General features: G+C 37.5%; 1 protein-coding gene across 1 annotated transcript in view; it reads left to right on the top strand.

The window, feature by feature from the left end:
* Positions 1 to 17772, top strand: part of SYNE1 (spectrin repeat containing nuclear envelope protein 1) — a 284071-nt gene that overhangs the window by 19712 nt on the left and 246587 nt on the right. The window contains exons 7-12 of the mRNA XM_019472625.1: positions 1062 to 1258; positions 1400 to 1509; positions 11758 to 11865; positions 12645 to 12782; positions 13934 to 14098; positions 17138 to 17250. Coding sequence (XP_019328170.1) covers positions 1062 to 1258; positions 1400 to 1509; positions 11758 to 11865; positions 12645 to 12782; positions 13934 to 14098; positions 17138 to 17250 — 831 coding nt within the window. The remainder of the gene's footprint in view (positions 1 to 1061; positions 1259 to 1399; positions 1510 to 11757; positions 11866 to 12644; positions 12783 to 13933; positions 14099 to 17137; positions 17251 to 17772) is intronic.

Below are 17772 nucleotides of genomic sequence, written 5' to 3'. Positions count from 1 at the left end.
TAAGAGACAGACAACTGAAAGTGGTCAGCTGCAATTTCCAGACATGTAAACAAACAAATACAAATGAAACTGTCAACATTATGCGGAAGAGTAGGTGGAATGTGTTGAAAGAAGCCTAGAGGAAGGATGGTACACTTTGCCTAGCCCTGCTTCACTTTGTAATTTGCAAGGACTAGCTCATTAAAGTCAGTGAAAGTGTTTCACAGTGAGCTTTGAATGAAACCTTCATTCAGAGTTACTGTTGCTGTGAACCTCCCAATGGCAAGACTACTTTAGTGTCTAAGTGAGTCCTCAGAGGAAGTTTGCATGCTCAAAGTAAAAAACAGTCTTGCAGTCTGTGGACCACCATACCTTTCAGAATTACTTTTAAAAGAAGCAGTCAGAAGTGTGATTCAGTTCTGATTACTTTCTCATTGTATATTGCTATTTCTTGATCATTTCTGTTTATTTTTTAGTGGACGCGTAAGTGTTCTGGGTATATGAAATTATAGTATTACTCATGCTTTTGGTCAGAATATAAAGAAATTTGTGTGTTACATGTTCACCTGAACAGCAGTGATGTCACTGTTCATGCTTTCATTTTAAAAGATAACAGATTAATGCAGTCTTTTTTTTTTTTTTTTTTTTTTTTTGTATGATACTGATGTTCCTAACTGAACTGCAGTAGTTATAATGGAGGGAGATACGAAGCGCTTTATAGCGAGGGAGAGAATAGTGAATGGAGCTGCACACATCCACAGACTCTGTGTGTGTTGTACAAGAACCTTGAGAACCTTGGTGCACTTCATTTGTTCAAAATGCCATTGGCTTATTGCCACTAGTAAGCCTACTGGAGACAAATACAATATGTATATGACAAAAAAACTCTCGGATCTTCATAGGCAGAAACGTATTTATGCAGTGGATGGATGGAGCTGTAGTTGACCTGATTAGCATTGCAGGAACAGGTGGTTTAGGTTTAATGATGGGTAGCCACTGGGTGGAGCATTGTGTCTCCTCCCCTATTTCATCTAGTCCTGATGTTGTTGCAAGTCACTTTTTTTTTCTTTCATATTCTTTAGGCAAGTTGGAATTGAAATCAAAGATTTTGGACAAAGTTGGAGGAGTGGTGTTGCATTTCATTCCGTTATTCATGCCATCCGCCCAGATCTAGTGGATATGGAGAAAGTGAGGGGAAGGTCAAATAGAGAAAACCTGGAAGAAGCCTTCACACTCGCAGAAGCAGAACTAGGAATTCCAAGGCTCCTTGATCCGGAAGGTACCTAATGCATAGTTGAATAAAGTTTGAACTACTTGCATGGGTTAAATCAGATGTGCTATTTCATAGTGTTTAGACATTTAAGCAGCATTTTGTGCCATTCAGCTAAAAATTAATTTACCGTGTTCTATACTTGTCTAGATGTGGATGTTGACAAGCCAGATGAAAAGTCTGTCATGACCTATGTAGCCCAGTTTTTGAAGTACTATCCTGATCCTCATCATACAGTGACTGATGTGCAGGACAATGATGTAAGTTTCTCTTGCATAACTATACGAATCAGTTTGTCATGAGTAGGGCTTTATAAATACATTTTATAGCTCTCACAGTTTATTATGTTTCCTTTTGATGAGCAGTTCAAGTGAAAAGCAAACACAATAAGAAAACTGGGAAAGATTAGCTGAGAATAAAGGAACCAGTGTTGCAGATGTTTACTAGTAGATGGAGAAAATAGAATGGTGATCCTGCAGAGATTTTCCTATTTTCAGCAGTAGGAGCCAAAAAGAACACAAACGGTTATTGTTGATGGTAGCAAACCAATGGATCCTGAAGTTCCCTAAGAGGTTTTCAAACATAACAGGAATGAGATTGCAATAATTTGTTACCTGAAACAATGTGTCACTTCTGTTTCTATCACACTGGGTTTCTGGATAAAAAACAAGAATAGTCCAAGAGATTGCTTAGGTTTAGTCTTTGGGCTTTTAGGCTTGGGAGGCAGTTACAATTTTGACACAGGTTTCTTTCTATTGCACAGTGATGTTTGACTATTCGCTCTAAGGAATTGTTTTCAGTCATGGTTTTTTCTTGGTTTTTGTTTTGTGTATGCTCTAGTGCATTGGCTTTGCATTAGAATGGCTATACTCAGTGATGCCAAGTGATCATGACTCACTTCCTAATCCTGATCATTTGCTTTCTTTGTGGCAAACACAGGAAACACTGCTGAGACAATCTGCTCAGCCCCAGCAAGAGAGAGAGAGGAAACACTTTTTATTTGTGTTTCTTTGCATTCCCTACAGAGCTACAGAAGAGCTTTGAAAGGAGTGAACCTCCTTCCTTATGGCTATGCGTGGCTAAGGTAGTGGTAGCTCTGCTGTCCAATTCCAGTGCCTGAGCACTGGAATTTTTCATTTTTCTTGCTGCAACATTTGTCTGAGGACATTTGTGTGCCGATGCCACAGCATCCCACTGAGCAATGGGGCTGCCTAAGCAGAGGTAGTGAGCGCTGAGGCCTCATGCTGTGGCCTGTGGCAGGCTAAGGCAATCCCGTCATCTCCATACCATGGCACACAATGTAGTTTCTGCTGCCAACAGCCTCGGCCAGGTCTGCTGCCTGTGCTGGGGTTGGATTCTGAGGAACAGCCTCACCACCTTCTCCTGAGCTTTATGCAGAGACGATGCAGGAGAATGCAGGACTCAGCCATTCCACGCTCTGCCTGCCTCTGCCTGCCTCTGGCTATACCCACAGAGACTATAGCATGTGAGTTGTGAAAGGGAAACTACTGAGTTGCCTCCAGAATTCCCAGTGAATGACTAGGAAGTGAAATTCATCAGTTTGACATGCTTAGCTCAAGACCACATCCTCTTCCTAAATATCGCTAAGATATTCCAGTAACAATCCAGGTGAATTTTGGTAGAACCGCTGGTCCCCTGCATGTCACACTGCAGAAATCAGTAGCTCCCAGACTTTGAGAAGAAAGTAAGAGTTTAACATCGCACTAATGTCATCATGCTTTGTTTCCTTGAGGAAGAACTATATTCCTTCTCACAGCCCTGATGGAATGCCTGGCAGTTTGAGACAAACTCCACTTCTCCAGTGGAGTCTCCAGTCAAGAATAGCAATGGGGCCCTCAGTTTTTTCTGACACAAATTCTGCTAATCCGTCTCTGGAAAATTCTCATCCCTATCCGGCACCTATGTCCACTCTATACCTCTCTCCCTAGTCCTGTCCACCATAACTTCCATTCCCTCACCTCTGGTCATGGTACAAAATGATGACCACATGGCATGTGATAGGTTGATGGAAAAGAGATCTGGATGGATCCAATCCAGTAAGCAATGCACAAAAAGTCCAGGACCCCAAGTAGTCACCGGCCCTGAAGCAGTGAAATACATAGAAAAAAAACCCACAATGCTTTCATCTATTTGGGACTGGATAGATATAAGCTCTCAAATGGCTAAACTTTTGGCACGCTTTGGTCTTTTATTACTGTAATCTTTTGTATTTTTCTCATATATCAGAGAGAGAAGCTTATTTTGCACTCGGTTGCTTTGCTTATGACTTTTCAGGGAGAATTTGTCAACAGATAATCAAATTTCCCATACTTAGAACTTGCATTTTAAAATATTTGATCTGTTCTCAGGAAAATCATAATTATAGGTTTGGTATACTATCATACACAAATTCCAACAAATGTTAGGACGTTAGTTTTAGTTTACACAGTTCTGGACGGGAGGGGGAAAAAAGCCCAGAGTTAATGCAGTTGATCCTGTTGACTGCAGGATACCTAGATGAAACAAGATATCCAGATAATCCTTGGCAAAATAAGAGTCATTCATATTACATGATGCTTGTGAAGAGATTCTAGTGCTGAAAACCCAACAATGCAGTTTAAAAATATACAGACATAAGTATTGCATTCCATATTTATACAGTATTTGAAGGGAAGATTGAAAGAAAAAAACTCAATCAAATATTTCATAATCAAATATGTTTTGGAGGTTTTTTTCACTGAGTGCTTTCATACTTTTTAGCCCAAATTCTTAATTGCGTGTGGGTTGATGAAAATTAGGCAAAGGATCATTTAAATCGCCAGGTTAAGTAACAGCAGATCCAAATTTATAGAGTTGCCAGCAGGTCAAGGGAGTTTGCCAGCTGGTGAGTACACACTTGGAGCACTGTTTCCAGCTCTGGGCTCCTCAGTACAAGAGACCTGGACATATTGGAGAGAGTCCAACGAAGGGCCACAAGGATGATGAACGGACTGGAGCATCTCTCGTATGAGGAGAGGCTGAGAGAGCTGGGTCTGTTCAGCCAGGAGAAGGCAAGGCTCAGGGGGATCTTATCAATGTGTATAAATACCTGAAGAGAGGGTGCAAAGAGCCAGGCTCTTCTCAGTGGTGCCCAGTGAGGCACCAGAGGCAATGGGCACAAACTGAAACACAGGAGGTTCCCTCTGAACATCAGGAAACACTTTTTCACTATGAGGGTGACTGAGCACTGGGACAAGCTGCCCAGAGAGGTGTCTCCAACATTGGAGGTATTCAAAAGCCATCTGGATGTGGTCCTGGGCAGCTGGCTCTAGATGTCCCTGCTTGAGCAGGGGGTTTGGACCAGATGACCTCCAGAGGTCCCTTTCAACCTCAACCATTCTGTGATTCTGCAATTCTGTGATAATATTTAAGAGCGCAGTTGATATATTTAAGATTTATTTTAATGAAACAGTGACAGTAGAGGTCTTCTTGCAATGCAAGAGGAATGCTCTTTTCTAAATGGCATCATGCAAGAATGGAGATTTAAATTCCTTTAAAAAAAATAGAAAAAGTGGATTCTGTTTATAAGAGCAAGGACTATTTTATTTAGTACTTAACGAAACATTCATGAACTTACTTTGCAAATTTAAGGGAAATCTTTTTTGATAGAAGTAACTGCTTGGAATCATAGTATGGCAACTGACTTTCTTGACAACACAAGCCATTTAAGTGCCTTTTTTTAACCCCTTTCTGCACCCATGGTTATTCTAATATTCACCTTATTAAATTAATTTACGGGAAAAAATGTAAAGGAGAGAGTACTTCTTTTCTCAGCGCACAGAGCTGGCAGTGCATCAGATACGAGATATTTGTGTGACTATATAATCCATTTAGATTGAAAATTCATTTACTCTTTTTCAAGAAGTGTTGTCCACAGATTCTGTTCTAGGTATACAAACATATGTAAGATCAGACCAAACTTACATAAGATTGCTTCATTTTAAAATAGCCCTTTTGTGTTTTGTGGAAACCATGTAAATTAATTGGATGCCCTTGTGATCACCATAGCTAACAGTGCAAGGTAGAACAGTATCTATTGCCTCTTTCTTCCCTCTTACTGACCTGGAGTACCCACGTCCATCATAAAGCTTTCCTTAGGAATTTTACATTATTTGGTTAATTTAGTTATTTAGGGCAGGATTCATCCATCTTTAAGAATGTAAAAGCTAGGTACTTACCCTCCACCTGTAATCAGCAAGAGATAGACACTTTTCCAGATGGTATCTTTCTTAAGATGGTGTGCTAAATAAACTGTCTTCTGGAAGTTCGTGTTGCATAGCATTTCAACAGAGTTAAAACTGCCTCAGATGAATCCTTCCCTTAGGTAATGATAGATAAAATGTTCTTAGCAGTTGATTAAAAAGAAATCCAGGCATGCTTTATATTTTTGTGACTGGTATAATCCCCCTATTCTTAGCCTTTCTGTCTTCCCCCTGAAGTCTAGTATAAGGAAATATGTATCACAGAATGGTAGAATCCAGGTACCTGGGAGACATAAACTTGCAAGACTTTTATCCCTTAAATTCCTGGGGTACTCTTAATTTCTTGTTTTCCAAAATTAAGCACTTTTAAGGTGTATTCCATCTGACCTGTGTTAAGTGCCTGCTGTAGAATGAGATGAGTTGGGCAGTAGATGCTAGATGCAACAGGTTTTTTTCTATTTGTCAAAAAGAACTGAAAGAGTGACTATGTATCTCAGTTGCAGATGCCTACATTTAGTTAGAAGAATCCTACTTCAGAGTGGAGCGTGTCTGGGTGGGTTTTGATGGGGGGCGGGGGGGAAGGATTTCTAACCCTCTCCCCCTGCCCTCCAGCCAACTCAGCTGCCACTGTGTTTCCTCAAGATGTGTTGTCCACACAAATTCCTATTCATCTTCCCTCCAATGCTCAGTTCATAAGGAATTTGCATTGGAAGAAGTGGAGTAACGATTGAAGCTTGTCCCTTATTTGTGGTCAGAGGGAACAGCTATTTGCATGTGCATTTCCAGAATTAAAAGGGATCTAATATCTCATGCATGGACCAGCTGTGCACATATGTGAACTTGTGTAGTCAACACATCTCAAAGAATCACAGTTACTCTAAGGTAAGTAGCTATTTTTCCAGATAAAATAAATCATGTAGTGACTAGGAATCTGGAAATCGGATCTAATATGAAAACTACTTCACTAGATATGATATAGACACATGAACTTGATAATATTTTAAGTACATCTTGTATTCTCACACGCGTGGCTCTTGTATTGTTCTCTCTGGACTTTCTGTCTTCTTTGCTTTATTTTGTTTGCCTTTTTTTTTTTCCCCCCTTCTTCTTGTTTTCCCATTTGTTTCATATTGCTAGGAACTTCAAGCAATCCCAACTTTTGTCATTTCTTTTATGAAATTTAAGGTAAGGGTAATATGCTCCAGAAGAATTGCTTGAATTGGACCTTTCATGCTTGTTATCTGTTTTTATCCTGCATTTATTTGACTTTAGATTTTGGGTGCTTTTATGTACTTTGGTTTGCTAGATCCATATATTAATCTTTCCAAAAAAGCAAATAGATGAATATAATGAGTCTAAGTCTACCTTCTTACATGAGCTGATCCTAACAGCCTAATGGTTAATTTTGCAAATAATTTCACAGAAATATTACAGAAAAGCAAGTCAACTTTCCTATAATAAATCTCACTATATGCTTTTGGTTTTCTTAAGTATAGATATAAACGTGAAAAAATAGATTATAGGTCAATGTCTTTTCATCTCCTATAATAAATCTCAGACTATGCTTTTGGTTTTCTTAAGTATAGATATAAACGTGAAAAAATAGATTATAGGTCAATGTCTCTTTTCATCTAATCTCATTTTAGATGGATATTTTTGTATGTCTTGAGGTTTATAGAGTAGATACTAGATTGTATAGATGATTGTGCAAGTGATGTATGTGGACTGTGCGTTGGAAGGAGAGAGCATTCATGTGTAATTGCATGATATGCACTGCTCCTTTTTTCACATAAATTATGATGTTTTAAAAAATATACCTTTTTAATCATCTTGGACATTTAGATACTTATAATTGTCTAGTCTTAACTGAGAGAAATTCAGAAATCTAACATGGAATATTTGAAAGGAACATTCAGAGAAGAAACTGGAACACTGCAGAAGTGAATATGTTATGAAACAAACAACAGGTGTCACTGCAGTCAGTCAATAGTGTTTATAGTTTAACCTGATCCAATTAATTACCTTGGTTCCACACTCTTTTTTGTGTTGGTTTGGTTTTTTTTCTTTTTTTTAATATATAAGCAACAGGTTATTTTCAAGTAAGTATGATCAAGGGTTCATCTCGTATTACGTATATCTAACTAGCGATATGTGTTGAAGTGAAGATTAATATTGATAGCAGAACTATTCCCATCTTCTCAATCCATGCAAGCAAGTTTGGGTTGATTTAATGGGACCTTGTACATTCTTAGCCTTACACAGCCCCAGGGCCTTGCTGCTTAAGCTAGTGAAGATTTGAAGTGGTAAAAGCTCTGTCAATTTCTTTATCTTGGTATAAATTTAACTATAGAGGAAGCACTCTCCTTCAAAGTATTTCTGATGTAAAGTCTTTCTCGTGCTCTGATGAGCAGGTAATTCAGAAGATAATCCTGTCACCTCCAATATCTTTATGCCAGCAGGACCCCAATGTAAGAGGAATTTCCTGAGCAGCAACCGTAAAAATAACTTTCTGAGCTCTTCCAGTGACTTACTGTCTATCTTTACAGATAGGCATTAATAGCTCATCCCTGAAGATGATGCTTGGCTCAGCATTCACCGTGCATCTGTGATACTGTTGTCAGCGAACGTGTTTCAGTAACATAGACACATATACATCCGGTAACACATATATACAAGCCAGTTTTCAAAAGGAATAGCATAATTAATTAAATTCACGTATAAACATTTTTAGAGGGACTTGATTTCCTCAGTGCATAGGCAATACAATAGTTCAACATCCCTGAAAAACAGGTGACAATTTTTTTAGATTTAAAAGTTCATATTTGAAAATTCTATCCTGCCTGTGCCTGAGAATTTGAACGGTTCACCTGGTGTATAATTACATATTAGAGAACCCAACAAAGTACTCCTTTTCAAATCCATAATTAATTTTCTCATGAAACACAGATGTGTATTTTTAGCTCTTCAAACACCAAAGTATTCTGTATTATGTAATTTTCACATTAACTCTGGAGTATCAGTTAATAAAATAATGTTTTGATTTTGAGTCTGGGCTGAAAACTTTCTTTGTAAATTTAAATTGTACCCCCTTATCCTATTGGAACTCATAAACACTTTTCTCTAATTACCACCTTTGATGGTCTTTAGCAGTTCAGTGCTCCAGGTCTGTTCATCTCTGCAAATCAGTGAATATTCATAGAATGGTGTCACAATAAATTAATACTTTAAAATGTTGTTTAGAAGTAACATGCAGAAAATAAGTCATAGTGGCTTAGATAAATTGAAATAAATATGATCAGAGATCAACGATCCTCATACTGGGGAAAGCACAAATAGTTATAATTATCCTAGATAACTTTTCTTTGATGGTTTATGTTCTGATCTGTATGCTACTTCAGATGTGCAGGCTTTAGAAAATAGTTTACATATCTGTAAGAATATCCTTTTGATATTTTTTTACTAAGAGTAAGAACTACTGGGCAGTAATGAAAGTCTTCTTTTAAGAATGATAGCTCATTAAACCTGGGGGGTGTTGGTGACAAGGTGCCTTGGCGTCTAAGAAAGTGAATCTTTTGTGTCGGTTACCCAAACTGAGACTTTAAAATGCTTTTGTATCAACCAAGGACCACAGAACCAAGTTTGCAGGTGATAAGTGATGCGCTGAACTGGAAACCTGTGAAAATGTACGAATAAATAAATAAAATGCTTATCACGCATTGTTGCACAATGTCTTAACATTCAGTTAGGCGGTTACTGAAACACCTAAATCTTCTGCAATTAAACAAAGTAAACAATTGTCTAACTAAATAGTAAAAAAAAAAAATTGCAGAAGATTCAATGCCACCTGTTAACTTTATCTTTTCACTTAATGTCAGAGCAATGGTATGTGACTTAAGAGAGGTGTGGCTTTTCTTGTGTTCTTTATCTTCAGGTACCGTAGTGGTGTTCTTGATCCCGGTGATATTCTATTTCAAAAAGATTTGGTCAGACCCAGTTTTAGCCATTATTAAATTTTTAAGCTATGTTGACAGGAATCTTGCAAAATACCTATTTTGCTCACATTGCCGTACAAACAGTTGCAGCCACACAGATGCTCTTCTTGCAATGACTTGCCTTATGGAGGTGCTTCTCAGCAATAAGAGCGTGAGCCATAGAGGAATAAAAGCCAGTGTTTTACAAAACTGAATTTATAGTGTGAACTAAAAGTAATATACACAACATTGTGACACACTTATTCTCTTCCTGACTTGAAGAATGTATTACTTAAAGTTTCAGTTAGTAGGATTGTTATAAGACTTTCAACCCATGAAGATGCATAGTTTAGTATTGCCTTTATGGAGCTGAAAGCTAACTATTAATAGAGATCTCAACAGTCTCGCTAAAGTTGTAACTTCTAATGAATGGAGTGCATTTAATACCAAAGTTCTTTTTTTGATGACTGAAGGAGTTAAGAATTCTCTCTTCTTATATTCTTCTCCTCATAGGGGATAGTCCTGGCTTTGCTGTTTATCTCAAAGAGTCTTGGTGTTATTTTTCCACACACAGAGCCAGCTATCAGACCAGAAGAGTAGGAATTTTATTGTCCTTCTCTATATTTAAATGATTTGAGAAGATGGAAGCACTAGGAGGTTTGGCTTCTTGGGACACTATGTGCAGTCAAGGAAATGCTAGTATTACAAATAGCTGGAGCAGGGAAGTGTCATAGGTGTCCTACACTGTTTCTCAGGTACCAACTTTTGGCAAGTGTCAGAAGACAGGAGCATGAGCTATAGTGAACGTTGTTCCAGCACAGCTGCTCTAAGATCATGTTAACCTTGCTGCAACTACCCAGCTAAGAATTTACCTAGTGAGTTAACAGATATAATACCTGTGATATTTGCACAATCTGTTTTGCAAATTCTGTCCAACTAACTACTGCTGTTTTGAGTAGAGAATCAGTAAGAGAATTAGTAGAAATACATGAAAGAAGGGTTTCTTTCCTATCTTAGGATCCTGTCCTTTCCTCAGCTGAAATGAAGCAATAGGTCTATGCTTTTAAAATTATTAAGGGAAGTTATATTTTACATATTTGAGGCAGCTTTCAAAGAAAGGAACCATAATTGGCTCCTTTCCCAGGTTAGGATCTTTTCTTAAAAGAAAGTACGTTGTTTCATGAATACAGTCAGTAGCTATTCTTTTTTATCACATGGTCCAGTTTTTCTTCTCTCATGTAATGCTTGAAACTTAATCACTCATTTTAGGTGATTAACTCATATGATGTGGTGTTGCATTTGTTCTCTGCAATAGATCCGTTTCTCACAAATTTTACAGTAATATGGCTTCTTTGGTTTCAAAGAGTAGCTTCTGATTAACAGCCAGCACATATGGTTCATTGGTGGGAAATCTGAGACGGACTCTTGTATCCTACTTGATTAGCCTACTTACACAGTGCACAAAAAACTTTCTGTTTTCTGCTAACCTTCTCGTATAACACGCTCACAGACCTGAGATTTCCTGTTAGTATTTTTCTATTCACTGCCAGGTCACTGAATTCTGCAGAGAACTTTGCAGCCTTGCAAAGCACCAGTGCCATGACAGACTGAAGTGTTAAAGCAAAACTGTACAACAAATATGCTGTTCTTCAAAGCCATAAAATGGCATGGAAGGAAAAGAAACTGAATACAATTGGGTTTTCTTTCTTTCTTTTCATTTTCCGTGTTAAAACATTCTCTATCAAAATATTTTGCCAACTTCTGCACTGGGAGCTTGATGTCAAGGATTGCCCTGAAGTCACTCAGAAAATAACGGGTTTTTTCAGCAACAGCAGACCAGATAATAAAATGGTGGTAAAAGATGATAAAAGCCTCTCCTGCCTCAGCTCAATTAACTTTTACTGAAAATTGACTCTGCAAATATGTGGAAGACTAAAATTAGCTGTTGAGGTATATTTAGAGGACTTTGTGTTAATTTAACACCAGATGAGAATTGCAAGTAATATCTCTGAGACTGCAATGTCCCAAATCGTCATGATTTCACCACTGTAAGACTCATGTCTAGATGCTGAGTTCTCCTCTTATACTCAGGAAGTGCTTTTCAGTTAGACTGTATGAAGATAAATGATGAGAGAATTAGGCCCAGATGTTCCATTGGCTTTCACTACAGCTAATGATCTTGACTTGCTAGAGAGATGTTAATTTCTGGACTATAACATATACATGTTATATTCTGGACACCTCTACTAATAGGCTGCAATGGGGTTTTTTTGTGTGTGGTTGTACTAAATCACAGAAGGAAGACAGACTGATGCTGAGAGACCTAAAAGTGTGGGCAGAACAATTTGAAAGAGACTTAGCCCGAGCACAGGTGGCCGAAACAAGCTTACAGGAGAAATACCAGGTAAGCAGTAGGGAAAATTTTGTATGATAAGACATTATTGTCATCGTTATGTGTAACATATACTGCAGTATTTTATGCAATCTCTATATATGCAAGTCAATATACCGAAGTTTAAAGAAATAAGGACACAAACAGTCTTTCCTTTTATTGGTGGAGGAATTGTAATGTCAGCTTCAGCTTTGCTACGTAGAACAGTGCACAGATGGTTTGCCTAACACGGAGCTTTTTCTAGCAGTGTGAATAAGGACTGTCCTAGTTAGAAGTGAGCATGTGTCTGTACAGTCCTTCCAGATTCTGTGTGATATAGCTCAGATGGGAGGTATGACTGAACGCTGAATGAGGTGACAGGTGGAGAGGACAGGGCTTAGAGCTTCATTTTTAACTCCTCTCTCAAAGGTTAGTGTCTAAACCAGCAATATAAATTTTGGCCTAAATTTTCTCCTGAAACTCGGCTGTTCTCTAAAAGCAGCCACTGTCTGTCCCAAGTAACATTTAATCCAATTGCTAGTTTATCTGATTTCATATAGGGTTCAGGCATCTAATAACTGAAGGGAAATACAAAAGTCCTATCTATATTTCCCTGGAGGATTCTACAGTCTATTAAAACCTTTAATAAAATGCATTTCAGTGTAAATATACAAGTTTACTGCTACTCCTTTTTGGGAAGGATTAGGACTTCTGTCAGTGCAAAATTGTCATAGGTTGTAGCACTCCATAAATGTTGAAGAATTTCATTCTTTGACTCTGTACTACATTGGTTTGATTTTCTCTTTGTGCAGTCGTTTAAGCATTTCAGAGTACAATATGAGGTAAAAAGGAAACAGATTGAACTTGTAACCCAGTCATTAAGGAAAGATGGTAAATTATCACTTGATCAAGCTATGGTGAAGCAAGCATGGGACAGAGTTTCTTCCAGGGTAAGTTGAAAATTATTATGCTATATATTTTTTATTAAGTGAAGGATGAGAATTTAAAATCATTTAGACACCTGTTTGCTATTGGTTTTATTAGGCATTAGGAACCTAAAAATGGACCAAATTTCTAGCACTGTTAAATTATTTTGCATTTGTTTTGAGAACATTTACTGCACTATCATCTTTAATATTGTTCATAGGCAGAATACAAACTTCAAGAAAAGGACTATACTTTGAGGTTTCCCTTTATTTGAAAGTGTGTTAACAGTGCTTAGCCAAGTTCAAAGCATCATTGATAAAAAGAAAAGCATGACAATGTCCCTTTGAAATGCTGGTTACCGGAGAAATTCTAGTATAACATTTTTTAATATAACTAAAAAAAGCTTCTGTGTAATACTGAATACTTTATCAATAAATAAGGCTTTAATGCTATTTTTGACCTGGTTGCAATAGCAATAAATTAATATTAGTATTTATGATAGTAATTTTGTAATAATTGAATGAAAAATCGCAAGCGAGTTATACTGTTTGTCCAAAACAAGAAGTTATTAAATCATTATTACTCAGTGTATATATGGGGGGTTTTATGTCATATATTTAACAGAAGATCTGTTTAAAAATACTCTGGAGTTTTGACATAATTTTAATTATTTTTCACTCTCATAACTGGGATTGCCAATAAGACATGGTATTTTACTGCTATATTCTCAATGCCACAGTCCTTTGAGACTCATTTGCACTTTACACATAGAAAATACATTCAAAATAGAGATAGAAAGATTTTATGCAAGAGCATGAAATAAATGACATTGGGTGGAAGAAGGTCTCACATCCCTTGCTGTGCCTATTAACTGATGAAATTCCAGATCTTTAGCTTGTCAGTTGTTCCAGTTTATATGTGGTCAGTTCTGTAACTCAGTTACCATTCTGGAAGGGAAATACATGAATCAACAAATCGTTATAGAGATTTTGTTGCCTGTGAGAACGCTATAATTTCAGAACTAATGTGAAGTAATACACCTAGGTTTATGTCTCAAACATACTCTGTTATGTGGGGTTTTGGTCTTACAGTATAAAGTCTGATTTTTCTCAAGATACTTGTTTGTATAATTAAGCAAGGAAGGAAGTTCAATCCTCTTCCTTTTATTTCCTAGCTACTTGATTGGCACATACACCTTGATAAATCTCTTCCTGCACCTTTGGGTACCATCGGTGCTTGGCTTTATAGAGCAGAGGCTGCTCTGAGGGAAGAAGTAACGGCTCAGCAAGCTCATGAGGAAACAGCGAACATTATACACCGGAAGCTTGAACAACATAAGGTAGATCTACATGCATTCATTCTGTGCATTGCGTTTCATTGTTTCCAAAGCTGTAAATGATCTTGGTGGTGTCATCTTGATGGTAGCTAAAGCTAGGTGTCTTTTAGTGATAACTTCAACTGTGATATCTGTGTATCTTACAAGCAATATTCAAAATTGCTTTTGAATGTTCCTCCTGCTTCTATCTGAGAGATATCAGGTATTAATATTTTAATTGTTCCCCTGTTCTAGGATTTCTGTTAGGTAAAATTCCATAGGGAGCTCCTAAGTTGGGTGCATTGTTCAACCAATATGAAGTTAATAGGTGAAATAGGTGCAGGTGATATGCACTGGGGGAAAAAATAGAATGAAGTGAATTTTCATAGTCTTGTGATGACAAATAGCATGAGAAGTCCCCTCTGCTGTGGTAAACAGGAAACTTTTCCAGATGAATTTAAATACCTTTGCCATTGTTCTTTGCTGAGTCCAAGTTCTCATTTAAAATCAAAACTGTGCGGTTTGTCTGTGGATTTCTGTAATATATATGAGAAAAATACAGATAGAAATTGTTGGTGAGATGATAAATGAAACTGAACCAGGAAATATGACAGAGAAAGGAAAAAGATGGTGTAGGGAAAGGCTGCACTTGTGGCAGTAAGCAGTAAGGCTGTATTTTATATTGCTTTTTTTCTCTATCGCTACTATTTTAAAACTTGATTGTAGTTGTGTTATTTTTTGTGTTTTGGATATGGGTGGGGTTTTTTATTAAAAAGTAATGGCATATAATGAAAAGCTGATAAGTTTCATGGTCATCTCAGAACAGCTGTGACAGACAATGGTAGTTTATCTGGAAGATCAGTTGGGTCTTCTGATTACTCTTTATTAGAACAGTGGCAGCTCTTCTAACTTAAGTGGTGGCTAATAAAATTTAACCAAAACAATATTAAAAACTATGAGGAAGATATTGTTTTCTTTCAAGGTCTAGCCTCTTGTAATGCTAAATTTCATTAGCTTTCTTGTTAACAGCAAATGTTTCAGGATTCATAAGATTTGACATTTGTTTAAAAAAAGCAAGTCAAACACTTCTTTGTTCTTATAATGTGAACACTATAGACCTCCTTTAATACATTCATAAGAAACACAAAAGAGTGTGTCCTAAACTGTGTTTTCTTTCCATCAGAAATGCTGTGGTGAGGGATTTCTACACCAACAAATAAACTTTGATTTAGGTTAGTCTGTGCCAGGGCAGTTTTCCCATGGGAGTGGGACAGGGAAAGCTTCAAGAGAAGCATGGGTAATTATATCTGTTCCTGGAGTTTGTTTTGTCACTCAGATTTGTGATGAATCCTAATGTGCTCTTGGATAGTACCAGAAATGCATTAGTGGGTGTTTTTTCAGTCCTTGTTTCCTAGGAATTTGTTGGGGTTTGTTTGTTATGATTTTGTTCAGATAACGTCATCGCTTTCTCTATATCTTTGTCTTATCTGATGATGGGTTATTTTAGTGAACTTTATAGCTTATGGCCATTTTGAAGCTAATACAAAATGTACCAGTTTATTTGGACAAACCTTAATGGAAACAGGCAAGCACTTAAGTTTATCTTAGTTAATATTGCCACCAAGACCCAGAAATTAAGAACAATGTCTGTGCTTGTTGAGGGTCATTTTGCAGAGCACGATTTCACTTCATGAGAACACTATATAGAAGTTTTCATGGGCTTCCAGTTGATGTTGGATGAAACTACTGGGTTTTATTTGGACTTACCAATGCATGTTAGGGGCATCCCTTTTTGTCTGGCACAGTCTCAAATGCAGCTGGCCGAGATACTTGTTCCAAGCCTTTCCTTTATGTGAGAGTATGTTAGTCACAGGATACCTTCAGTGGAGTTTTTCCCATAGTAAAATCAGTGCATCATTTGCATCTGAGAAAGCCCGGTTCATTTCTCTTCACAACAAGGTCTTGGCTGAAGTGGAAAACAATGAAAATATAGGTGGGTTGGTGGGGATGGTGGGACCATTTGGTGAGCTGAGCCAGTGAATTACCATTAATTTCTGCTGTGCAAACACTGCGTGTTGACTGGGAAGAAACCCTTCTTCAGCACATAGGAGTAAATAGACACCTGTGATCAATACACAAGCCTGCATTTTGTTCCCCCAGGTGAAAAAGGGGGACCTTTGTGTAATTTCCTTTGCTGATAGGCTTCTGAGCACTTTGTGCCAGGAGCTGTCTCTATGCAGTAAAAAACCCACTGTTCTGTGTCCTCTCAGCCGCTGGGGACTTGATGTGTTATTGTTACAGTGTCTCTTCAAAGACTACTGCCAGTCATTCATTTTAATATGTAATCTCCAGGAAGCCGTTTGAAGCGGTGTTGCTTAGTTACAGTTGAAATGTGCTCTGCTGTAAGGTTTTTGCTGGTACAATTCTTATCACAGGAATACAGGTCAGGTACCACATTCTGCATTCATTCGTGTAATATAGAGAGAGCGATCCTGAAGTCTTTCGATGCTGAGAGAGTGAAAAGTTCACTAAACATTGAATATGTACTTACATAAGGAGCTATGGATCTTCTGCCTATATATAGCGGAGTAGATTAGTTGCTGAAAATTTGAATCTATACTTAATAAAGGTTAGTATCTGTTATAAAGATGTGAAGAGTAAATTTAGCAAGATTATGCTGTTGTGATGTTAGAGTATTCGCAGACTGCATTTTAGGGATTATTTAATACAGTTAAGAGTTCTTGTTTTGTTAAACCTTTGCAGTGTATCCTCTGTTTTAAAATCTTCCATAATTGTTAGACATAGCTTTAGCAGAGCATCTTATAAGGGGATGCCCTATATAAATGTTCAAGTTGATGTAAATGCTTTTGTGGTATGCATAACCTTGCATGCAAATGTGAGAGCATGATCAAATAGTTAACTGTATTGAGTCATCAGTGCAGGCTTAAAATTGTGCTTATTAGTTAGATAGCCTACTGTGAGCCTTCTCTCTCCCTCTTTCTCTCTGTCTTCCTCTCTCCCCCCTCCTCCCCCCCCAATCTTTCTTTCTTAAAATCAAATCAGGATCTGCTGAAAAACATAGATGGTCACAAAAAGGCATTCCATGAGATCCACGGGGCCAGGTCTGTTAACGGAGTGCCTGTTCCACCTGACCAATTAGAGGATATGGCAGAGAGGTAAGGCTTTCAATCTGAAATAAAAACCCTCTGTGAATGAAAGGGAACCTGTTTGCTTTTTAATCTGTTCATGTAGAAATCACTGTCTAATTATGCTTCTCAGTGGCAAGCATGAAAAAATTGGAAGGAAAAACCTCCTAGAATATACATAAAAATATACCGAAAAGCCTGATGCATTGAAGATTGATGAGAATCAAAATAAGCTATGGGTTTTGGAAGGGAATACTTTTTTACATTGATCCTGTTATTACTTGTCCCTGGAAGAAATGTTATGTAACAACAGCCAGGATGCATGTGAAAAAAGAAAAGAAAAATGACTTGACAAAACTTAGTAAGAGATGTAAACTGACGATTTCTATGAATAAACAGAAATGTAATTGATTTGCTCTTCAAGAGCAGTCATCAGAATGATCATCATGCATAATTAAATGTTTGTAGACTCTGAGTTAGGTGAAAGATTAGAAAAATAGCTGAACTGTAACTGAAGATTTCAGTCTCTCCTGCAAAAATGAATATTGTTGT

The sequence above is a fragment of the Aptenodytes forsteri genome, unplaced genomic scaffold, assembly GCF_000699145.1.
Source record: "Aptenodytes forsteri isolate BGI_AS27 unplaced genomic scaffold, ASM69914v1 Scaffold82, whole genome shotgun sequence".
In the NCBI taxonomy this organism is placed as follows: domain Eukaryota; kingdom Metazoa; phylum Chordata; class Aves; order Sphenisciformes; family Spheniscidae; genus Aptenodytes; species Aptenodytes forsteri.
Note: the sequence above shows the minus strand (reverse complement) of the source record. Positions and strands in the feature narration are given on the sequence as shown.